The sequence below is a fragment of the Anas acuta genome, chromosome 27 (assembly GCF_963932015.1).
Source record: "Anas acuta chromosome 27, bAnaAcu1.1, whole genome shotgun sequence".
Classification (NCBI taxonomy): domain Eukaryota; kingdom Metazoa; phylum Chordata; class Aves; order Anseriformes; family Anatidae; genus Anas; species Anas acuta.
This window is the reverse complement of record NC_089005.1, coordinates 402,237-425,316: the sequence shown is the minus strand read 5'-3', so window position 1 is coordinate 425,316 and position 23,080 is coordinate 402,237. Positions and strand designations below refer to the sequence as shown.

The window sequence follows — 23,080 nt, the reverse complement described above, 5'->3', positions numbered from 1 at the left end:
GCAGCGTGGGGCGGTTCCTGGTGGGGCCGTTGGCAGCCAGGCCACGGCATGGGGCCGTGCGTGGTGCTGCGGGCGGCGCTGCTGGCGGTGCTGTGTGAGTCTGCCCACAGCAACCCGTGGGCCCCCAGCGTGCCCGGGGCTGCAGCTGGTAATGCCTCACACGGCTCTTTCCCTCTTTCTCTCTCTCTCCAGGTTCACGGGCACTGTCGCAAGTCACAGTCCCGCTGCAACTACCCCGAAACACAACGGGAGAGTCGGTACTTGAGCACCACTCTTATTTCCTACATATGTGTGTAGGCGTGAGTGGGTCTGCATGCAGGAGGCTGTGCTCTGCTGGATGCAGAGGGGGTGATGGGGTGGTGAGTGCTGGCAGCTGTAACTGCAGCCACAGGGGCTCAGCCTGCCCCGTGAGGAGCGTTTGCTCATTGAGCTCCTGCAGTTGTCCTCAGCGCTTGCAGCCTGCCCTCTGAGCTTGCTTTTCTGCGGTCACTGTTCCTAATTCTTCCTTTCTCTGTTCTTCTGCACACACAAGGGCACGCTGTCCTACGTCCTCGCGATAGAGGGGAGGCCGTACACCATTCACCTGCAGCAGCAGTAAGTGCCCTGGTGCTGCCCCGTCTGAGCACTGCTGGCTTGTGCGCTCCCAGCGGAGGCTCCTCTGGCACGGGACGGTACTGGTCAGAGATGCAGTTTTAGTGTTTGACTTCACGCTTTTCTTTTGCAGTCTCTTTATACCTGATGATTTCAGGATTTATATGTCTAATGAGATGGAGTCTTCTAAAACTGATTTGACCCATATCAAGGCAAGTTTGGGCTGTTTTTTTTTCTTTTAACCTGAAGCTTTGCAGAGCTGCTGTTCAGTGCGTGCAGTTAAGCTGTCTGGGTGACCAGTTCTTGAGACTTTATGGCTTCCTTTGCTTTGCTGTGGTTTAGAGCAACTGCTTCTACCGCGGGTACATCGAGGGTGTCCCCGGCTCGGCGGTGACTCTCAGCACCTGCTCCGGGCTCAGGTACCGGGACCGTGCTTGTGCCCATGGCTCCCCACCCTCCCCATCCCCTGCCGGGAGCCGGGGTTCCCAGCAGTACCGTGCCCCTCGCAGGGGTTTGCTGCAGTTTGAGAACGCCAGCTACGGGATCGAGCCGCTGGTTAATTCACCCATCTTCGAGCACTTCGTTCACCAAATGAGCAACGAGAACACTGCGGGCTTCCTCTTTGCAAAGAGCCGTGCCGAGAGCGGGGCCCGGGCGGCAGCGCAGGAGATGGTGCTGAAGATCGTGTACGGTGAAGTGAGCTGCCGCCGGTCTCCTGGCCGAACTCGGTTTGGGTGGGGGCTGTTCCTGCAGGCAGCTTTGTCCCACGCACGGTCTGGATGGGCAGCGATGGGTGGGGGATTTTAGGAGGGCAAAGGCTTCATGGAGCTGTCGTGTGGATCACTGTCCTGGTGCCTAATGAGAGGCATCGCCAAGTTAGAACGGCTTCTTTGAAAAGTGAGGAGTGGTTAAAGTTAGAGCGGCTGCTTACCTTGTGCTAACATGAAGACAGCATCCACGTAATGCTTTTGAGCAGACACTTCACTTTGTAATATAGCAAATTTCAGGAATAAGATCGATGGAATGTAAAAATAAACAGCTTCACAATATTTTCTTTTTTAGCCAGCATTATCTGCAGTACGGTCTCCTAAGTACTTTGAGGTGTATGCGGTTTTGGACAAGGCTTTGGTAAGTCAGTGCCAGCCATCTTCTCCTTGTATTTGCTTGACTACTACAAACATAAAAATGGTGCCGTTTCCAACTTCTATGCATTTTTGGTTTTCCCTTTCAAAAGGTGTTTGTACTGTGGATTTTACAGGAAAGAAAGATTGAAAATTGGTAGCTCACATTTACGTGACTGGATGCTGGGAATCCTTTCCACGTTGTCCTGCTTCGCTGTGATAAATGACTTGTCCATTCTTATGCCCTTGTGTTGTTTTCCAGTACAATTATATGGGCTCAGACAAGAAAGTTGCAACATGGAAGATAATCCAGATTTTCAATTTAGTCAACAATGTAAGTTTTGAAACCTGGTTTGTATCGTAATAGAATGATGAGGGGCTGATTTTAGAAACGGCCTCCTATTCCCTAGTTGCTTTTGGTTTGGGGAGGAGGCTTTGTAACTGCAGTTCCAGCCCTGGCTCGTGATGCTTGGCGTAGCGATGCCAGGCACAGCCTGACAGGAGCCGCCAGCTTCTCTGCCTCCTGGGCCAGACGTGATAAAAGGTTGGCGAAGGGTTTAACCCCACTGGATGAACACAAAAGCTTTGCTTTTTCTTCCCCTCCACACTGTCCAACAAACACGCTTTTAAGAACCATCCTTGGGCTGATTTGCGCGTATGATGATAAGCTACTTAACAGAAAAACTGAAACATTTTTACCAAGTTATTAGGCTTTGTTCATGTGCTTCTTGGGGCATTGTTTTATTTTTGAGTTTAGTTCATTCTATTTTGCCATACAGATGTCATTCCATGGCTGCCAACAGCTACTGTCCATCTTTTCCTGTGTCATTTGTTGCATGTACAGATGTAATTGTGCTCTGAAAACAGGCGTGTGAGCAGCCATCTCACCTGTCGCGTTTTCAGATATTTAACCCTCTGAACGTGACCGTTGTTCTGTCCTCCCTGGAGTTCTGGATAGAGGAGAATAAAATCTCGACGGCAGGGGAAGCCGATGAACTTCTGCAGAGATTTTTGGAGCGGCAGCAGCCGTACCTCGCTCTGCGGTCGTATGACATCGCCTGCCTCTTTGTGTAAGGCTAGGATTAATCCCAGGGACTGGCGGTGCGGGGCAGAGCTCAGCCAGCCCCGCCATGCGGGGGGCACTGGGAGGCACTGGGGGGACCATGGGGCTGGGGGCTGCGACCTGCGGCCGGAGAGAGCTCCTGTGTTTCAGGTACCGGGACCAAGCTTCCTTTGCGGGTGTGACCGTTCCGGGCAAGGCGTGCCAGAGGGATGCTGCGGGTGCGGTGGCCGTGGTACGAGGCCTGCGGCCGGGACCGAGCTGGCACCGTGGCCCTGGGGTGGCGCCGGGGCCGGGTGCCTGCGGGGCAGCGCCGCACCCAGCGCCCGGCTCTGCCCCCCCAGTACCAGCGCAGCGTGACCCTGGAGTCGTTCTCCGTCCTCCTGGCCCAGATGCTGGCCCGCAGCTTGGGCATGAGCTACGACAACAACAGGAGCTGCCACTGCCCCGGGCACATCTGCGTGATGAACTCAGAGGCGCTGTGAGTTCCTCGCGGCCTTCGCCCACCAGAGGCACAGGGAGTTCTCAAACCAAATGGTGGTGGATGTGTTGGCACCTACACAAGCGGGGATAATCCTTCGTTTTAGACGTGTCGGTGGGGCAAAAGCCTTTAGCAGCTGCAGCGTTGAAGACTTTGAGAGCTTCCTCGAGCTGGACGCAGGGGACTGCCTGTTCGACAGGCCGCGCCTGGCCGGGCTCTCCTACCGGCAAGTGGCCTGCGGCAACGGCGTGGTGGAGCGCGGCGAGCAGTGCGACTGCGGCTCCGAGGCGGTGAGCGCTGCAGCAGCTGTGGTGAATGTGGGATTTTGTGCTGTTTGTCCATTCGGAGCAGTGAGACGTGGAGACGCAGGGCGCAGCTGAAGTAGGAGCCAGCCCAAGGACTTGGGTCTGCCGTGAGCTCCTGTGCTGGCATTGATCTGATGGCAGCTTTGCCCACTCTCTCGTGCTGGCTGCTGCCCCAGCATAACATTTTATGGATAAGAAGGAAGGGGAGGACCTTGGACAGTGAAAAGCTGAGGGGGAACAAAAGTGCAGAATAATGTGGCTTTGTGATGTGTTCTCAGGCATGCTTGAAGGATAAATGCTGTACTAAAACGTGTCGGTTTAAGCCAGGAGTGAAATGTTCCTCTGGACTGTGCTGTGATGGATGTCAGGCAAGTCATGTTCTTGCAGTCATCACAAGGCCATCGTAATTTTTTGGAGAAATATAATGTTCCCATGCTTAAGGATGAGGACAAACTCCTCTGCTGTGCAATTGAAGCAGTTCCTGGGGTGGAGCTTTCCAGCTCAGCTCCCTAAAATCCCAAGGAAGGAAATTACTGGGGGAGGGATGGGATGGGATGGGATGGGATGGGATGGGATGGGATGGGATGGGATGGGATGGGATGGGATGGGATGGGATGGGATGGGATGGGATGGGATGGGATGGGATGGGATGGGATGGGATGGGGGCGACACATGGTTAACCTGAGTGCCCAGCAGTGGTCCTAGCACTGGGGACCTGTTGTAGAGGGTCCCAGGGGCCCGAGAGGGACCCCTGCCAGTGGGTGCCTGAGCATTTGTGAGAGAGGAATTGTGAGAAAGGAACAATTTCTGCCTCTCTCGCCAGTTTAAAGCAAAGAACTCGCTCTGCCGCCCTCCCGCCGACGTGCAGTGCGATCTGCCCGAGTACTGTGATGGGTCCTCTGCGTCCTGCCCCCCCGATCTCTACGTGCAGGATGGGCACGACTGCGAGCACGGCACCGGGTACTGCTACAAGGGACGCTGCCAGTCTGCTGACCTGCAGTGCCGGAGGCTCTACGGGACAGGTAGCAGGGCGGCTCTGCTCTCACTGGCACTGCTGCCCCGCTTGAGAAGGCAGCTATGGTGCTAGCAAAGTTGGTTTGTGTCCTTGCCCTCTAAAACACCAAACTCAGGTGGGTTTCATTATGGCTTTTTGTAGCCTGGTTTCTGTGGAGGTGAGGTTTCGTGGTTAGTTGTTAGACTCAGGTCTGATATTTGGTGAGAACTTCATCAGCGAGCCAATTATCTATTGGCCCATGACATGCTTCTCAGGACTAATTAGAGAAAAAAAAAAAAAACAAAACATTTTCTTTAAATAATGAACAGCATCCACGTTCTGCTGTGTGCAGGATGAAAATTTGTAGGTACCATAACATGTCATTTCGTGTTTCTTTAGCACTAATATTGATTATAAATTAAACTTGTAGGTTCAAAAAGTGCTCCTGTGGCATGTTATGAGGAAGTCAATAGTCAGCGAGACAGATTTGGACACTGTGGGGTCCACTCCCGATACGGCTATAGGGCCTGCATGTGGAGGTAGGTTGCAAGGGAAGGACAGCTGTTCCCCTAAAAATGGGCGTTTAATTTGGACTGTACAGAAGGGGACAGTATCGAGATTCCAGCTGACAGTGAGATTTGTGAAGCAGTAAATAGCAATGTGTGTTTTCTCCTCATTGGTAATGGAGCATCTTTCCTCGTATCACAGATCATCTCTTGGGCTTTGCCAGCCCTACTTATTTTTTCTTACCATGCAGCACGCCGTACTTCTGTTGTGTGGTTTAATGGTGCTGTTGTTTCACTGTTTAGCATGCGTATGTGATACACACACACATTACATGCAAATCAATTTTACAGGAATCTCAGATGTGGAAAGTTAATCTGCACGTATCCATATAACACTCCCTTTGCAACTGATGCTGCCGCTGTCCTTTACGTCCAAGTGCGAGAGCATTTATGTATATCTTTGGATTACTTGAATGTACCAGCGAGGCTGGATCCTCTTATGATTCCGCCAGGTACAAAGTGTGGCTCTGGAAAGGTAAGAAAACACTTTATAGTCAACTAAGATGTCAGATAGATTTTAAACATTAACAGTTTTAGGAATACTCGCTCCTGTGCAGCATAGTGAAAACACTGCAAATATACACTGGCATCACATTAAGTTTCTGGTGTGGTATAAGCATTGAACATAACCCTAAAGTAGTCAACATAGCTTTTCAAAAGCACAGGGTTGTTTTTTCTAAGGAAGCGTATTTTGAATCCCATGTGGGACACGAGGCCAATGAGCTGAGGACTGATGGTAAAGCACTGAACAGGAATGGCCGTGTGTTTTTCTAGGTGTGCATAAACAACACTTGCCACCCCCATTCCGTCCTCGGATCTGGCTGCAACAGCGAGGTGGAATGCCACGGCCACGGAGTAAGTAGCAGCAGCACTGCTCCGAGTGCTGCGGGTGTTTGGTCCTAAAGGTTTGCTGGGACTCGCGTGGGACCTGCCTGCAGACACATTTTGGGCTGATCCTATTGAAATCCCGGCCCTGTCAGCCGGTACCGCGAGTAAAACCATTTCAACGTAATGCTCCTAAAACCAACTCCGAGATGAGGAGGACAGGTTTTGTTCACCGAGAGGGAAAACTGGGAGGTTTGGAGGGGGGGCAGCGATGCTGAAGGATGCAGCAGGGGCGGGCGGCCGCGCTCGGGGCTCTGCCTTGCGCCGTGCTGCCCGCCCCGACGGGGCTTCCCCGCTGGGTTGCTCCTCGCCCGAGCTGCGGGAGGGGCTGCCCCGGCTGACGGCGGGCCGGGGGCTGTCCCCTCTCCCCAGGTGTGCACCAACCAGCGGCGCTGCCACTGCCACCCGGGCTGGAAGCCGCCCGACTGCAGCCGGAGGGGCTCCGCGCTGGGCGGCAGGGCCGACGGCGGCCCGGGGCCGGCGGAGCGCGGTGAGTCCCGCGGCCGGGCCCGGCGCCACGGCGGCTCCGCAGCCCCTCCGCCACCGCATCCGCGCTCCCTTCTCCCCCCGGCAGGACCCCCGGCGCTGCGGGACGCGGCTCGGACCTGGCCGCTGCTCCCCGCCTGCCTCCTGCCGCCCGCGCTGGCCGTGGCCGCGCTGCTGCTGCTGCTCCGCCGGGAGGCGCGGGGGTGGCGCGGGGTGCGGGGGGGGCAATAAACGAACCTTTACAAACCACAAACGGCCTCGGCAGCGGCTGCGCCTCTCTGCGGGACCGTTACCGGGCGGGGGGCGCCATGGGGCTGCGCCTGGCGCTGCTGGCCGCGATGCTGGCGGCGAGCCGTGAGTGGGGTCGGGGCTGTCCGGTGGGGTCGGGGCTGTCCGGTGGGGCCGGGGTCGCCCCAGTGCTGCCCGGGGCTGCAGCCGTCTCGGGCCGGCCGGGAATGGTCCCTCCCGGCGTCGTGGTGGGGATGCTCAGGGGTGGTGGTGGTCCCTGGGGAGGGCCGGGGGCTCGTCTGCTGGGCTCATTTCTCACCAAACGCTGAATCCGGCTTCTGGGAGTTTGGGGACTTCACCTGCTCCGGGTACCCCCCTCCTCGCTGGCACGGGGGTCCTGGGTTTTGCCAACGTGCCAGGTACGTGAAGGGGCACAACATGGGCAGCTGCACGTGGAGCGCAGCACACGGAGGAGCAGGAGCACTGTGGAGCCTGCTGAAGTGGACGCTCACTGTATGACAGTCAGTGGTGTGTGGCTGGGCTCCCCAAGCCCCATTTCTGTTCCTGATGCAAATTGGGTTGGGTTGGTTGAACTGGGGCTTGCTCTCACGCTCCCATCGTACCGTACTTACATTCCTGGGCTGCAGCAGGGCTGGGGTCCAGCACTGGTGTGTGCGCATCCATTTGTTTTTTTCTATGGAAGTGTCCAGAAAAAGCAGGGCTGGTATCGCTCTCCATGCCAGCCTACGGTTTGTAAAAGTGCCTCTCCCACACACACAACTCCAGCTGTGGCTGCCAGGCACAACTGTGGCGGCATTCATCTGTGGTTATAACTGAAAAACAAATTGTTTCTCTAGGCTCACAAATACCTTTGCACGTCACAGTTCCTCAGAGGTTACCCTCAAAAACAGCTGGAGAGACGGTACTGACACAATTAAATCTATTTAATGTTTGTGCATGTGTGTGCGAGTGGATATACTGGTGCAGGAATACAGGGTGTAACTGTCCTTGCGTGGCTGCTGCGGGGACAGTTTTGGGAAATGATGCTCTGCCTGCCCTGAAGTGTGTGTGTGTGTGAGGGGGTGTGGGGGGGGAGACCAGATCTGCTGAGCTCCTGCAGTTGTTCTCAGTGCTTGCAGCCTGCCCTCTGAGCTTGCTTTTCTGCGGTCACTGTTCCTAATTCTTCCTTTCTCTGCTCTTCTGCACACACAAGGGCACGCTGTCCTACGTCCTCGCGATAGAGGGGAGGCCGTACACCATTCACCTGCAGCAGCAGTAAGTGCCCTGGTGCTGCCCCGTCTGAGCACTGCTGGCTTGTGCGCTCCCAGCGGAGGCTCCTCTGGCACGGGACGGTACCGGTCACCTGCAGAGGGGCGTGTTTGTGTGGCACGCACACGAGTGCTGTGAGGGGCTGGAGCAGGGCTGGAGGGATGCTTGTGCCCGTGACCGCTGGTGGCAGCGGGTTTTGGATCTGCAAGGAGCCCCGGCACCATCGGTGTGGCAGTGCCTGCTGCAGGACCCAGCGCGAGCTTGAGAAGCTCCAAGTGAACACTCCCCAGAGTGTTTTCAGAGGATTTTGCTGTATTTATGTTCTAGGTTCTTTTTACCTGATGATTTCAGGATTTACACATACAATGAGAAGGGATCTTTGTACTATGATTCACCCCAGATCAAGGTAGTGCTTTGTTCTTACGTGGGATGAATTGCGGGGCAGCCTTGCTCTTTAGTACATGGGGAGATGTCACCCCTTATGCAGGGGAGTGATGCTTCCCTCCTTTCCCCTGTCCTTCAGCAGAGCTGGGTGGGACAGGGCCGTGCTTTGTCATACGAATGCCCTGTCCTCACACTGGGATAGTGTGTAGAGACTGGAGGTTGTTTGCAGATACTGGAACCAAAGTGAGATTGAACAAAATCTTCATAGTGCCATTGCCTGGCAGAGCTGCCCCTGTGGTTCCCTTTGCTTCCCTTTGCTTTGCTGTGGTTTAGGGCGACTGCTTCTACCGCGGGTACATCGAGGGTGTCCCCGGCTCAGCGGTGACTCTCAGCACCTGCTCCGGGCTCAGGTACCGGGGCTGCCTGCACTGCTGTGCCGGTGCCCACAGCTCCCCACCCTCCCCATCCCCTGCCGGGAGCCGGGGTTCCCAGCGGTGCCGTGCCCCTCGCAGAGGTTTGCTGCAGTTTGAGAATGCCAGCTACGGGATCGAGCCGCTGGTTAATTCACCCGCCTTCGAGCACTTCATTTATCACATGAGCAACGAGAGCACGGCAGATTTCCTCTTGGCAACGAGTCGCGCTGAGAGCGGGGCCCAGCCAGCAGTGCAGGAGGTCTCCTACAAAGCGCACACAACGCTGGAAGTGAGTGCTCTGATGGTGGCACTGATGGCAGCATCAGTTCTGGTGTCTCTTGGTCAATCAAAGAAATTAGCTTTTCTTGCATATCATGGCTCAAATGGAGAAATTAATTAACAACGGTGAACTTTTTTTTCTCTTTTCCAGTTACTGTCAAAGCACCACAGAGAGTTGGCACTCCATTTAATTTTGGAAAGGAATTTGGTAGGTTTGCACCAGTCAGTTCCTGTTCCGTATTTATTTCCTTGGCTCTGGATAGAGCTGCTGCACAGCTTTGCCATGGTCTTTCACGTGGTCCTGCATGGCTTTGTGCGGGCTGTAGCTTGTGGCTGTGGTGAAAGGCCGTGATAACTCCACGTGCTTCAGCACGTCAGTAATCTAGGTACAACCTCATGTCATATTGCAGTACAACTACCTGGGTGCAGACAAATACGTTGTGACGCAGAAGATAGTTCAGATCATCAGCTCTCTCAGCAGTGTAAGTTTGAACTATTCTTTAAATACTGCAATAGAAATTTTGGGCTTTAATTTCAGCCTACTAACAGCTAGGTAGGTATTGGTAGGATTTGTCTAATTTTTGAGAAGATAATAATCAATGATATGTGCTTTCTGATAATACTGAATCTCATCTTTTTAGCTATTGGTTTTTTAGTTTAGCCTGTCAGAAGCTCCAAGTTTCCTTAGGTCTTGTCTAGATGGGGTTAGGAGCTGTGGCAAGTAAGGTTTTATCCTCTAGTAGTTCCACTGAGGGGTGATCATGCACGTGTGCATTAATAAGAATAAAAATTTACACAGGGCATGAAATGAAACACACGTGAGTAGCCATTTGCCGTTTACTTTCCAGATGTTCAGTTCTCTTAACATAACCATTACCCTGTCCTCCATGGAGGTCTGGATGGACAAGAATAAAATTCAGACAGGGTTGAATGGAGAAGAAGTGTTGATGCAGCTGCTGGAGTGGAAGATGACCAGCGCTGCTCTGCGGCCCTACGAAGTGCCCTATCTACTGCTGTAAGGACAGACGGTCGTTATTATTTCAGAGCAGTCAGTAATGACCTGTAAAATTCCTGTACTCTGGAACTCTAGGCTTTACTAGGGCTGAGATGCCTCTTGAGGAAGTGAGGTGGGGACGCAGTGAGGACCAAACAAGAGCCCCCCCTGCCCTGCGTGGCCTGGGGGCTTTGACCCGGAGCCGCTGAGGCTCGGAGGCCGGAGAGAGCTCCTGTGTTTCAGGTACCGGGACCAAGCTTCCTACGTGGGTGCGACCATTCCAGACAAGGTGTGCCAGAGGGATGCTGCGGGTGCAGTGGCCGTGGTACGAGGCCTGTGGCCGGGACCAAGCTGGCACCATGGCCCTGGGGTGGCGCTGGGACCGGGTGCCTGCGGGGCAGCGCCGCACCCAGCGCCCGGCTCTGCCCCCCCAGTACCAGCGCAGCGTGACCCTGGAGTCGTTCTCCGTCCTCCTGGCCCAGATGCTGGCCCGCAGCTTGGGCATGAGCTACGACAACAACAGGAGCTGCCACTGCCCCGGGCACATCTGCGTGATGAACTCGGAGGCGCTGTGAGTTCCTCGCGGCCTTCGTGGCCTTCACCTGCCAGAGGCGCGGGGCGTTGTGAGGAGGATGGCACGGCGTGCCTCGGGCGTGGGTGCCCTCCTGTCACAGGCTGACACAGAGATCTCTGCTGTTCTTGCTCTGGGAAAGGAAAAAAAACATAAATAGCGATTCGATGGTTACATCGGAAAGCCAAGCTTTTTTTTCCAAAAGCAAGATGTTTCTGGATGCTTCTCATCCTTACCAATAGCACATGTTAAAGTCAGGGTTGCCAATGAGATGAAAGGCCCCTGGGGGCTGCTTGTCCTGCCTCGTGCTCACCCACGAGCAAGTTCTCAAACTGAACAGAGATGTTAAGAAATGGACCGGCGGTGAATGTGTTGGCACGCACACAAGTAGGGATAATCCTTTGTTTTAGACGTGTCAGTGGGGCAAAGTCCTTTAGCAGCTGCAGCTTTGAAGACTTTGAGAACTTCCTCAAGCACAATCCAGAGTGCCCTTACATCAGGGTTGCCCGGAGGGGCCCGCTCCCCAGAGCGGCCGTCTGCGGCAACGGCGTGATGGAGCAAGGCGAGCAGTGCGACTGCGGCTCCGTGGCGGTGAGCGCGGGGCAGCGGGGGGCTGGGGTGTCCCCTGCCCTCAGGAATAGCCCCAGGCATGGGCTGGAGGTGGTCTGGGGGTTCATAATGCAGCTCTGTGGCCATGCACGGAGGTGCAGCTGTCCCCTTCCCTTGGGGCCCCTGAGGCGTGCTGTTTGTTAAGGGGATGGGGGCCAGGGCAGGCAGGTGAGGAGATGGGAAGCAGGGAAGGGTTCACGGTGTGCTTGCAGGCATGTGCGGCGGACAAGTGCTGCACTTCCCAGTGCAAGCTCAAACCGGGCGTGAAGTGTTCCTCAGGACAGTGCTGTGAAAATTGCCAGGTAAGGCACGTTCTCAATTATCAGCAGGTAAGGCCATTTTTGAGGTCTGGAGATGTAGTATTTACTGTAGTAGGGCTATAAGTCAGCTTACTGGCTTTGCTGATGGTCACCTCCAAAAAAATTAACAATATTGGTGCTGCCTTTTGTCTTTAGCAAAATGAGCATTTTCCCTAGCATGCAATGTATGGACAAGATAGCATCCAGGGGATGGGGATGGGGCGTGGGGGACCTGAGTGCCCAGCAGTGATCCTGGCACTGGGGACCTGTTGTAAAGGGTCCTTGCACCGATGGGTTCCTGAGGATGGAGAGAGGAACAATTTCTGCCTCTCTCACCAGTTTAAAGCGAAGAACTCGCTGTGCCGCCCTCCCGCCGATGTGCAGTGCGATCTGCCCGAGTACTGTGATGGGTCCTCTGCCTCCTGCCCCCCCGATCTCTACGTGCAGGATGGGCACGACTGCGAGCACGGCACCGGGTACTGCTACAAGGGACGCTGCCAGTCTGCTGACCTGCAGTGCCGGAGGCTCTACGGGACAGGTAGCGGGGCGGCTCTGCTCTCGCTGGCACGGGCTGGGAATGCCTGTGCAGACTCAAATGCGTAGTGCTGGGCTTCCTGCACTTGTGGCGAGAGGAAAGGAATGGGCCATGGGAAGGTGATGGTTTATGTGAGGATTTCAGGCTGAATGTTGGCACAGCCATACATCTAGGCAGAGAACAAGCCACGGAAATACCCAGATTTTGTGGATGGTCTCTGGGACTTTTCCAGCAATTCCATTGTCTGCGAGGTCTGCCCTGCAACTCGAACGTGGGCAGATAGTGATATAGCCATGTTTTACTCCATCAGATACAAGAACTGATAAATGTTAAAGCCAACACAGGTATTCTAATCTGTATTCCCCTCAGTTATAATCAGTATTATTTCCAAACTTCCAGGTGCCAAAAACGCTCCTTTGGCTTGTTACGAAGAAGTCAACAGCCAGCAGGATAGGTTTGGACACTGTGGTAATCACCCGAAGGATGGGTACCAGCCCTGCTCTTGGCTGTAGGTTTCAAAGGAGAGGGAAGTGTTTAACTAAGAACACGTGTTTAATTTGTGCCCCCCTTTACTGTTGATGTAAAGTGTAAAAATCTGTCAGAAGTTTCTTCAGTAGGGTTTTCTCCTGCAAGGCTGCCTTTTCTTCCACTATTGGCTCTAGCTGTTCTTAAAAGAGATGGTGATGCCGGGCAGGTCTTGTCCTGGTGGATAAGGGACACGTAGGGGTGAGCAGAGCACTCTGTGGTGGGCATGACAAATGCTTACCCATGGCATAACCCGAGGCGTGGGGGGGTACTGGAGACTGGCAGGGGGTTGAGAAGCAACTTCATCGACCACCCAGCAGTGCAAGCAGTCGGTGGGCTTGGGCGCTTATTTCATTTAAATCTCCCTCCCTGAATTGTGCACCTCAGTGCCTCCAGCATTGTGGTCAACCAGATGCTGTGCCCACTCTTCTAATTTACTGTGCTAATGATTTTTTTAGGAATCTGGGATGTGGAAAGCTAGTATGTACATACCCGAGTCATATTCCCTTCACAAAAATTAAGGGTGCCATCATTTATGCTAAAGTGCAAGAACATCTGTGTGTGTCTTTCGATTTTATGCGTGGACCAACAGTGCAAGATCCTCTCATGGTTAAAGATGGTACAAAATGTGGTCCTAGAAAGGTAAGAAATGTTTTGAGAGCATGGAAATGACATACGATTATCACAACTGCAACAGTTTTACAACTGCAACTGGTTGCAACTTTGCAGTATAATTTAGAGGTGGTTTGTACTTACATTTTTGGTAATTGATTTACTGATCATTGTTTGAACCTAAGAATCTTTCTTAGAGTAATGGCTAGCATGACGAAGAGTGATGGGAAAGTATCCAGCAGAATTTTTTTCCCTCTGGACTTCCAGGTGTGTGTGAATGGCACGTGCCAGCCACATTCAGTCCTGAAGTATGACTGCAATGTGAAGATTAAATGCTCTGGGCATGGAGTAAGTAACGGTGCTGTTAGGGTGGTCTTGTCATGTTGGCTGATATTGCTGAAGAAGAGAGAGGATCTTCTCATGTGCCTACAGTGGCTTGCTTGGGACTTGGCTAAACCTGTGATTTGGGCTAACACTCGTTCTCCAAAATTGTTATGCAGCAACTGTGGGAGAAATTAAGTGAGAATACCTAATGTACTTTCCCTTCCAAGACCAAATATAAATGAGATGAGGGGATGTGGAGTACTTGCTTGTCTAGATTAGCAGAAAACTGGAAAAGGGGTAACTAAAGAGGATTTAACTGCATGTAATTGAAATAGTGTTGGAAATGACCAGTGTATTTGTGCGAGGTAAGAGGCAGCCTGGGGAGCAGTGGAGCAGGACATGGAGGAAGCCCAGTCAGGGGTGTCCAGCAGCAGCTCCAGGTGGCTCTGGTGTCTGGCTGTGACTGCAGCACGGGGCTTGCACTGGTCTGCGTGTGGGAAGGAGTGGGTATGAAAACGGTGCGAGTGAAAGCTTCGCAGTGCTCCTTAGTACAAGTTCTTACAGGTGGGGAATGTTTTCTTCTCACCCTGGTGTTTGCAGGTCTGCAATAACAGAAGGAACTGCCACTGCAGCCCGGGCTGGTACCCGCCCCAGTGCAGGATTCGGGGACCTTCGATAGGCGGCAGCATCAACAGCGGGCAGCAGCTGTGGGGCCGTGACAGTGAGTCCTGCGTGGCAGCTCTGGGTGCCCAGTGGTTTTACCGGGGGCAGTGGCTGCCCCCATGGTCCCAGAAACAGCCTCATCGGTCTTGTGACAGAGCAGACGCCCTTGGCATCGCCTGGCCCTTACCCGGAGGTGTGCCTGTGGTTCTCTCCCTAGATACTATCACAAAAAGGTTTCATAAGGGCACGCTGAAAAATTGGCTGCTGCTGCTCCTCTGCATTCTCATCCCCCTCATTATTTCCTGCATCATCCTGGTTAAGAAGTGGAGACAGCTGATGAGGCGCTGTGTGAGGAAAGCATCGCAAAGTGATGGGTAAGTTAATGGTGGTTGGTTACGGCGAGTCCCCCGTTTGGGGGGGCGGAGATAGGCAGGGGGTTGTGGCAGCGAGGGGTTTGGGGACACATTCTGTCCAGGTGTGAAGGAGAGTGGGTGGGAGAGAGCATGGGCATGTGGGGAGCAGGGGGAAGCAGCGCTGGGTCAGGACACGGAGCAATTGTCCTCCGCCCATCCCTCGAAGCACTTGCACGCCTCCCAGAGGGGTGCAGGCATGCTCCTCAGGGGTTACTTGTGCAAGCGGTGACACATTTCCGACCTCGCTCTCCAAAAACACCGGGCCCTCTGGCAGGGCTCACACGTGCATGCGGGGAGCGGGTGGGGGCGCCTTTTGGGGAAACGTGCCCTGGGGGGGGGGGGCCCGCGGGGCGCAGCCAGCAGCGGGTGCCCGGCGCCCTCACGCCCGCCCCGCGCCCCCAGGTCGGAGTCCGGCAGCCTGAGCAGCTGGGAGAGGTGAGAGCGAGCCCCGCGCCCGGCGGGCGGTGCGGAGCCCAGCGGGGCCGGGGCTGAGCCGCCCCCCTGCGCTCCCCGCAGCACAACCACCGAGAACAGCGTCGGCGAAGAGGAGCCGGAGCCGGAGCCGAAGCCTGAGCCGGAGCCGGGGCCGAAGCGTCCGTCGGAGCCGGGGCTGTGCCGGGGCGGGCAATAAAGGCGCTGGGTGCAGCCGCGAGTCCGCGCCTCTCTCGGGGCCGTTGGCGGCGGCCGTTGGCGGCGGCGATGCGGGCGCTGGTGGTGCTGGTGGTGGTACTGGTGGTGCTGGTGGTGCTGGTGGTGGCGCTGGGGCTGCCGGCGCGGGGCCTCGGCCCCGGGGGAGCGGTGCCCGGGCAGCCCCGGTCCCCGGCGCAGCGCCGCCGCCAAGCCCCGCAGAGCGCCCGTGCCTACAGCATCCCCATCGCGGGCACCGCCCGCACCGTGCGCCTGCGGCAGCAGTGAGTGGGGGCACGGCCGCGGGGCGCTGCGGGGCGCCGAGCGGGGACCCCAGGGCTCCGTCTGTGCTCTGTGCGCAGAGTGTTCTTGCCAGAGGATCTCCGGATTTATACGGACGGCCGAGGGGGGCTGGCGAAATCCGAGCTGGCGCGTGTGGAGGTACGATATGCCCTGCGTGCCGCGCGATTTTGGGAGCAGTGCTTGCTGCTGAGGTACAGCTGAAGAAGCGTGCGGTGAGGTTTCCTTCTGCAGGGATGCTCTGTAGACCTTTTGCTCGCCTCGGGCACTGATCTGCTCCGGGCAGCCCTGGTGAGGGTGTGCATCAGCTCACACCCCGCTGCAGCCATCACGAGTTCCCAGGGACGGTGAGGAGCTGATGAAGGGACGAAGGCCGAGCAGTGGTCAGTGCAGGTGTCTGCTCCCAGGGGAGCCCGCAGTGCCGTGCTGCTCCCACGTGCTCTGCGTGCTCCCACCGGGAGCCCGTCCTCTGCAGGGACGGGGACCATGGCACAGGTAGCAGCAAGGTCTGGCGCCTTGCACGCTGCCACACGCTCCAGGTCTCGAGGGAGGAGGCACCACACCGCAGACACAGCTTTACTCCTTCCAGCGTGACTGCTTCTACGAAGGCTACGTGGAGGGTTTCCCGGTGTCGCTCGTGGCACTTAGCACCTGCTCTGGACTGAGGTAAGCCTCGGGCTGCCTTTGCCCTGCAGCACAGGCACTAGCAAGAGCACCAGGCTCTGTTGGTACCAGTGGTGCTGGGCTGGTGAAGGAGCCATTCCTGCCGCTCGTGCCTTTGCCTTGCAGTGGGGTCCTGCAGCTCGCAAATACCAGCTATGGGATCAGGCCTTTGGAGGCTGCAGCTGGGTATCAGCACCTCGTTTATCAAATGCGTAATGAAAACGTAGAGACACCATTTGTAGAAAACAGCTCCCTTGCCTGGGCTGCAGAGGTGTCACCGGAGCCGTGGGAAGGAGCAGCAGTGAGTATGCCTCGAGGCCGTGGGGTTTTGGTGCAGTCGTAGCAGTAGGGCCTGGAAATCTTTAGCTGAAGGGTGCCTCAGTTTGTGCAGTAGCATTTGTTCCTGTGTGCATTTGGTACATCCAATGCTAAAGGGCTTCGTGACTCACCGGAGCTAAGGGCAAGGTCAGGAGGGGGGTCTGATGGCAGCGCAGGCTCAGCCTGGGTGAGTGGGATGGGGCTTCCTTGCAGCTGCAAGGAGTTCCGCAAACTTCTGTTGCTGTGAATACAGCCTGAATCTGTGGCTGATGTTATTGTGTTGTGGATTATGGAAGGAATGCTTTCCTAGAAGCTTGGTACTGTTTGTCCTACAGCTCCAAATCGTTGTGGATCCCATTAACTGACTGTGGAACTAAATGTCTCTTCTGCAAGTTGATACAAATTGCAGAGGCTAGTCTCTCTGGGAATTTTTTGGGGGTACTTTTGTTGGTGTTTAGTTTGCTGTGGTTTGTTTTGGGTTTATATTTCCTTAAGGGCAAGGAAGCTGTCCACAGATCCCCACGATATCTGGAAATGCATGTAGTTTTGGACAAAGCTCTGGTGAGTCTTTGTACCCTCTCCATCATAAATTGTTTTCTCTACAAAAAAACTCTGCAACAATTTCAGAACTTCACAGAACATCAGGGGAAGCATGCATGGGGCTTGACAGTCCCCGTGAAATGGAAACTAACTCCCTTGGGCATGGATAATAATATGTTACGGCAGGAGCTGCACTGAGCCCTGGGGAGCTGGTCCTGCTGCCTCACACAGTGCACTCAATGCTCCTGTGTCTGTTGTCTTTCAGTATGACTACATGGGAGCAGACAAGGATGCAGTGACAGCCAAGATAGTCCAGCTTTTCAGCTACGTGAACAGCGTGAGTTGCTTTTGGTTGTGCGTGGCAAATGTGTTGCAGTGGTAAGGAAAAGCAAGTGGGGAACTGTTGGGCAGCTGGGCTCTGGACCAGCCATGGTGTCTGTCTGCTTCCAGATGTTTTCACGCCTCAATCTGACGATAGCGCTCTCTTCACTGGAGCTTTGGACAGAAAAGAACAAAATTCCTACCATGGGAGATGCTGAGGAGTTGCTGCAGAGATTTTTGCAGTGGAAAAACATACATCGTGTTCTGCGGCTCCAGGATATAACATTCTTATTCGTGTAAGAAGGGGCTGGCTGTGATAGCTGGCACGGGGATGAGAGGAGTAGGATGGTGTCAATACAGAGGCATGAGCATACACATGAGCAGCATGTGTAGGGCTCAGTCTGTGCTGTTCCTCAGCTACAGGGAGCAGTCCCCTTCCGTGGGGGCATCTTCTGCGAAGAAGCTGTGTCTCAAGAACCACGCTGGAGGGGTTGCCTTGGTACGCAGCCTGTTTGTACCCCTAGCCTCCCGTGTGTTGGCACGGTGCTGAGCTGTGCCTCCAGGTGAGCCCGTGCCTACCCAAAGGGCAAGGAACGCTGGCAGCACTCCATAGTGCACGGAGCCCCTGGGGGTGATGGAGCAGGGACCCCAGGGCTGTCAGTGCCTCGCAGCCCACCGGCACCCCAGAGCAGAGTGAGTTTGCTGCAAGGACAGCGCTCTGAGGTCTGCCCGTGTTGCCCTTGCAGTACCGAAGCGCTATGACGCTGGAGGCGTTCTCAGTCGTCGTGGCCCAGCTGCTGGGGCTCAGCCTGGGGATGGTGTACGACGACCCCAGGAGCTGTCACTGCGCGGGAGCCGCCTGCATAATGCAGCCCAGTGCGGTGTAAGGCTCCCCGTCCTCACAGCGTGCCTGGGGTTTGCAGGGTGAAGCCCCAAGTGCTCTGCCCATGTGGGCACCAGCCTTGTCCTCTGGCTTACAGGCACTCAGCTGGCACCAAAGCCTTCAGCAGCTGCAGCATAAGAGACTTCCAGCGTTTTCTTGCCACTGGAGAAGGGCAGTGCCTGTTGAACAGGCCAATGATGGACGTGTCGTATAAAGCTCCTGTGTGCGGCAACAAAGTGGTGGAGCCAGGAGAGGCTTGTGACTGCGGGTCGGCAGAGGTTAGTTGTGAGCCTCGATACAGCAGGAAAGAGCCACGTCCCGTGCCCCCGGGGGGAGAGCTCTCAAAAAGGGGTGTGAACCTCATGCCTCATCAGGAGGCTGCAGACAGCCGCTGCTGAGGGGAAGCCTGAGCTCTCTGCTGAGCTCCTGTACCCGCAGGAGGGGTGTGAGCCCTCCTGACTGCCTGTGCTGGTGCCCCCAGGAGTGCCGGCGCGATCTGTGTTGTACCGTGGGGTGCAAAAGGAGGAAAGGGGTGCAGTGCCTGTCGGGCCCGTGCTGCTGGAAGTGCAAGGTAAGCTGTGCAGCAGCAGTGGGAACACTCAGGAATAGCCTTTGTGTGTGCAGGGCATGTGTAATGGGACTTGGTGGGGACAAGTGGCTGCATTTCCAGCTGCGAGTACTGGCTGCTGTGCTGTGAGGGGTCAGAGCACAGGTGAGTGAAGTGAGCTGTGTGACGTGGTGGTGCCAGGGAAGTGCCTTTGTGTCAAGAAGGTGCTTTAAGGAGCAGGTACCATGCCTTCTCCTGAAGTACCGAGATGAAGGATATGCCAACTGTACGGACACATGTTAATGTTGCAGGGATAAACCTGGTTGGTGGAGAGCTTTGAAATTGTGTGGGTAGATTTTTCCCAATCCTGATCTAAACTGTAAAGCCAATATTTGCTTTGCCCTAGGAGGAGATTTGTTCTGTTGTCTGTGAGTGCATGTGCTATGCAAAGCTCCCTTTGTTCTGCCTCTTCCCACTAGTTTGCAAAAAGCGGCACGTTGTGTAGAACCAGCTCCGAGGACGAGTGTGAGCTGAAGGAATATTGCAACGGCACCTCTGGGGAGTGCACGGCCAACCAGTGGGTGATGGATGGGCATCCCTGCGGCAGGAACACCGCCTTCTGCTACAGAGGAGCTTGCCAGACAGCTGACAAGCAGTGTCAGGACATCTTCGGCAAAGGTAAGGGCACCAGGGTGCTGCAGGGGGGCTGTTTGTTGTGCGTGAAATGTTAGGCTGTGGACAAGAATCATCGAAATGTGGTGGGGCTGGGTGGCAGCTGCAGCACCATGCAGCAGCAGCAGGCTGTTGGGAGCACGGTGAGGTGAGTGCTGTGTCCAGGCTCCTGCACAGCCACGGCACCCAGTGCCTGTGAGAGCCAGCAGCCCTCAGCATCATCGGGTGGCCCCGGCAGCGATGTCCAGCCCTGAGGTGGAGAGAGAGGCCTTTTGCCAGTCTGTGAGTGATGCTATGTGTTTGCAGGGGCCAAAAATGGACCCTTGGCCTGCTACGAGGAAATTAATGGCCAAAGGGACAGAATGGGACACTGCGGCTCCAACCACAGCGGGTACCAGAGCTGTGCATGGAAGTAAGTGCTTTGGGAACCCCAGGGGCCTCTGGCTAGGTCCGTGGCAGCAGGGAGCCCGGCCGCACCGCAGGGCAGGACGGGAGCACACGGATGTGTCACCCTCGGCACTGGGGAGGAGCGCGCTGCCCTGGGGTGTGTGGGCTGCCAGGCAGATGTGAGAAGGGCCCGTGGCAGATGTAAGCATGTCCGTGTGCTGCAAATCGGCTGTTTGGGATCTGTTCTCCAAGCCCTCGGTGCGACCGATGGAGAGGAACAGAAGGGTGAAGGTGGCTTGTGTGAAGTCCTCTGCTCTCCGTGCCTTTGCAGGGATCTCCAGTGCGGGAAGCTCATCTGCGAGTATCCGGGTAACGTGCCTTTCACCAAGGAGAAGGCTGCGGTGATCTACACGCGGGTGCAGAACACGCTGTGCATCACGCTGGACTACATGAGGCCTCCCACGGAGAGGGACCCGATGCTGGTGAAGGATGGCACTGTCTGTGGCGACCACAAGGTGACGTGCTGTGGCTTTTAGGAAAGGAGGACTTGCAGGAAGTGTTTCTGCAGTAGTGGTGTCGGAGACCCATGGGCAGTCAGTGGCTTTTCCTGTGGTTGCATCCTGAAGGGGTTGGGGTTGGTGCATGGATTGTGTGAACCCCATCGCACGGGGTCGGGCTGGAAACCTGTGTCTGTCCCGAGCAGGAGATGGGTGTTACTGCTGCGTGCTGTCTGCTGACCCCCACGTTTGTGTTTTAGATCTGCATGAATCAGAAGTGTGTGTCTGCTGCTGTCTTGAACTATGATTGTGACATAAAGAAAAAATGCAACAATCATGGGGTAAGTGACAGTGCTGTGTGTCCTTGGGTTTTTTTGGACCATTCCACTCTCCCAAGATGCGGCTTGCAAAAGCAAGAAAATGTGTTCGTGATCTTTTGTAGCCAACAGAAATCATTTCTCTCCCTCTCTGTCACCCAGGTGTGCAATAACAAAGGGACTTGCCATTGCCACGCTGGCTGGAAGCCACCGGACTGCCAGGAGAAAGCAGGGAAGCAGGGAGGGAGCAAAGACAGCCCGCTCAGCGCCGGTGAGCAGCGAGGGCAGCGACCCTCTGGGCTGCGGGAAAGGAGAAAAGAAATAGGGCAGGAGTTGCAGCAGAATAACAGAATTACGGGCTGTTGAGGTGGGAAGGGACCTCTGCAGGGCTTCTCCAGCATCCCTGCTCAAGCAGGGCCACCCAGGCCCACTCGCCCAGGCCCAGGTTGCTGCCGTTCCCTTTCTGGCCGTGGCTCACACAGGGGGAGCCTTGCTGTCCCGAGAAGTGCGCTGCTGTGGGCTGAAGGAGGTTGTGCCCTGTGCCTAGATGAAGCAGGACTGCAGAACAAGGACCCGCTGAAGATGTGGCTGCTTCTCACCTTCTGCCTCTTTGTGCCCGTCCTCATCGGGGTCATCCTCTTGGTGGTGAAGAGAAAGGAGCTGAGGCAGTGTCTCTACACAGAGCAGCTGGAAATAGATGAGTAAGTCTGCTCCCTCGCCTCGGGCTCAGATGCGGTTGTAGGTGACAGTAAAGGCAGAGCCTGGACCTGCACCCTTGTGGTGTGCACGAGGGGGGGAGAGGAGAGGGGAGGCAGCGCTGTTGGGCTTGGTGACTGGGGGCAACTCCCTGCTCCCACCCTAGGTTTGAAGATAAAGAAAGCACTGAGGAGGAGGGGAGCGTGGTGGATGCGCAGTAGCATAGCTGGAGAGGACTTTAAAGGTAAGTCGTTGCCAAAGTCACCCAAGTTTTGTGCCAATGTTGTAAACAGTCTGCACGTGGTGGCACAGCTGGCAGTGGAAACCGGGGAATGGGAGCAGTCTGTGTGCCTCTGCACCAGCACGTAGGAGGTGTTAGGGGGAGCGTCAGGACGAGGGCACTGCAGGTGGCCCAGGCATCACCGCAGAGGGCAGGCGGCAGGTTCCTGGCTGCTGGCAGTTCCTGCAGCACATCGGCACCCAGGCACCAACAGACGTGGCCAGGGAGGTCGCAGGAGCTGGAGAGGGCAGTCACGAGGCGGCAGCCGGTCAAATGTCCTTGGGACGTGGCTGTGGGTGACAGCCGGGAGGTGACGAACTCCCGTGTGACAGAGCGGAGAGGCTTGGAGGCGCTCCCGGGGATGGGAGCGGGTGCACGGTGGGGCGGCTGCTGCAGCTCACGGCGAGTCTCAGGGTGGTGCCGTGCCACACACGGGGGGCAGGCAGGGTCTGGGGGGCCAAGGTCACTGCGTGAGGGGCTGGTGGGGACTAACGTGCATCCCTGTTGTGTGCTTGGCAGCTGCCTGCAGGGCTCTGGACTTTGGGGAGCACTGGAAGGAAGATGCAGCAGCGCAGCACACAGAGACGTTTGTGGTCTCAGGTTTGGGATGTAACCCAGGACAGCCACGTGTTCCCCCAGGGGCTGTGTGTGGGGGGTGTTGAAGCCTGTCTGAGGGATGCTAAGTCTGTAGTTTGTGTTTTTTTTTCTGTGTTGTTCAATAAAAGACCCTCATCACAAGGACGTCCAATCCCCCTCTGTCAGCTCTGACTCCCCTGGGGCCGGGTGTGTGCAGCCCCGGGGAGAGCACGGGGAGCCCACGGTGCAGGCACAATTAAAGCCATCATTAGAATCTTGTGCTTTGTTTGGCAATGGGAATTTAATGACAACCTCAGCTCACGCTCAGTCATTAGGGAGTTAGCTGGAAATGCAGATAAATCCTCAGCTGACATGAAATGTGGATTAGGGAGTTTTACTCCCTGCCACGCAGCACTTACTTTGTGGCAGCAGCTTCAGTTGTGGCTCCCATTAATTTATTTTGGCTGCACTGGGCATATTATTAGCACGTAAATCAGCAGCACCTTATGCGAGCACGGGGCTCGGGATGCAGTTGATGCCTGATGGAGCACACATTGCTCCTGCGGGGACAAGGTGCTCGGAGCCCCTGTGCGGGGGGATCCCCAGCTGGGTGCAGACCCTGCCGTGAGCCATGGGCAGAGCCACCAGCGCTGCCAAGGAGATCCCAGGCTGGGGGGGCAGCCTGCAGCCCCCGCCTGCAGCAAGGAGCCTTCCCCGAGCCCACTCCAGAGGTGGATGCTGACGAGGACGGGGCTCGGCGCTTGCTCCACGACATTGGCTTATCAGCAACCTTTAATCGTGTTTGCTCGACCCCTCTGGCCGCAGGCGGCCGGGGCCTCACCTGCCCCC

The 23,080-nt window shown here is 55.9% G+C and overlaps 2 protein-coding genes across 3 annotated transcripts; both read left to right on the top strand.

The window, feature by feature from the left end:
* The first annotated feature begins 48 nt into the window (after window positions 1–48).
* LOC137845179 (disintegrin and metalloproteinase domain-containing protein 32-like) lies at window positions 49–6,732 on the top strand. Its single transcript, XM_068662120.1, has 19 exons — window positions 49–94; window positions 193–257; window positions 533–594; window positions 725–803; window positions 934–1,010; window positions 1,101–1,263; window positions 1,654–1,719; window positions 1,975–2,046; window positions 2,616–2,782; window positions 2,926–3,007; window positions 3,117–3,253; window positions 3,360–3,543; window positions 3,837–3,926; window positions 4,382–4,580; window positions 4,983–5,091; window positions 5,410–5,593; window positions 5,893–5,973; window positions 6,376–6,493; window positions 6,578–6,732. The coding sequence occupies exons 1-19, from the start codon at window positions 49–51 to the stop codon at window positions 6,718–6,720; spliced, it is 2,124 nt and encodes a 707-aa protein (XP_068518221.1). The 3' UTR covers window positions 6,721–6,732.
* Window positions 6,725–22,393, top strand: LOC137845178 (disintegrin and metalloproteinase domain-containing protein 2-like). Of its 2 annotated transcripts, XM_068662118.1 has the most exons (21): window positions 6,725–6,843; window positions 7,575–7,639; window positions 7,931–7,992; window positions 8,314–8,392; window positions 8,704–8,780; window positions 8,883–9,072; window positions 9,214–9,270; window positions 9,473–9,544; window positions 9,911–10,077; window positions 10,300–10,381; window positions 10,491–10,627; window positions 11,038–11,218; window positions 11,449–11,538; window positions 11,875–12,073; window positions 12,470–12,578; window positions 13,054–13,237; window positions 13,475–13,555; window positions 14,132–14,252; window positions 14,412–14,568; window positions 15,010–15,042; window positions 15,124–15,380. In XM_068662118.1, exons 1-21 carry the CDS (start codon window positions 6,798–6,800, stop codon window positions 15,236–15,238), a joined length of 2,304 nt encoding a protein of 767 aa, XP_068518219.1. In that variant the 5' UTR covers window positions 6,725–6,797; the 3' UTR covers window positions 15,239–15,380. The 2 variants fall into 2 exon arrangements, with proteins under 2 accessions (XP_068518219.1, XP_068518220.1); XM_068662119.1 differs by lacking the exons at window positions 6,725–6,843; window positions 7,575–7,639; window positions 7,931–7,992; ... (14 more) ...; window positions 14,132–14,252; window positions 14,412–14,568 and adding exons at window positions 15,597–15,675; window positions 16,124–16,200; window positions 16,324–16,498; ... (13 more) ...; window positions 21,542–21,619; window positions 22,175–22,393 and having other exon boundaries at window positions 14,888–15,042; window positions 15,124–15,518.
* Window positions 22,394–23,080: the final 687 nt, after the last annotated feature.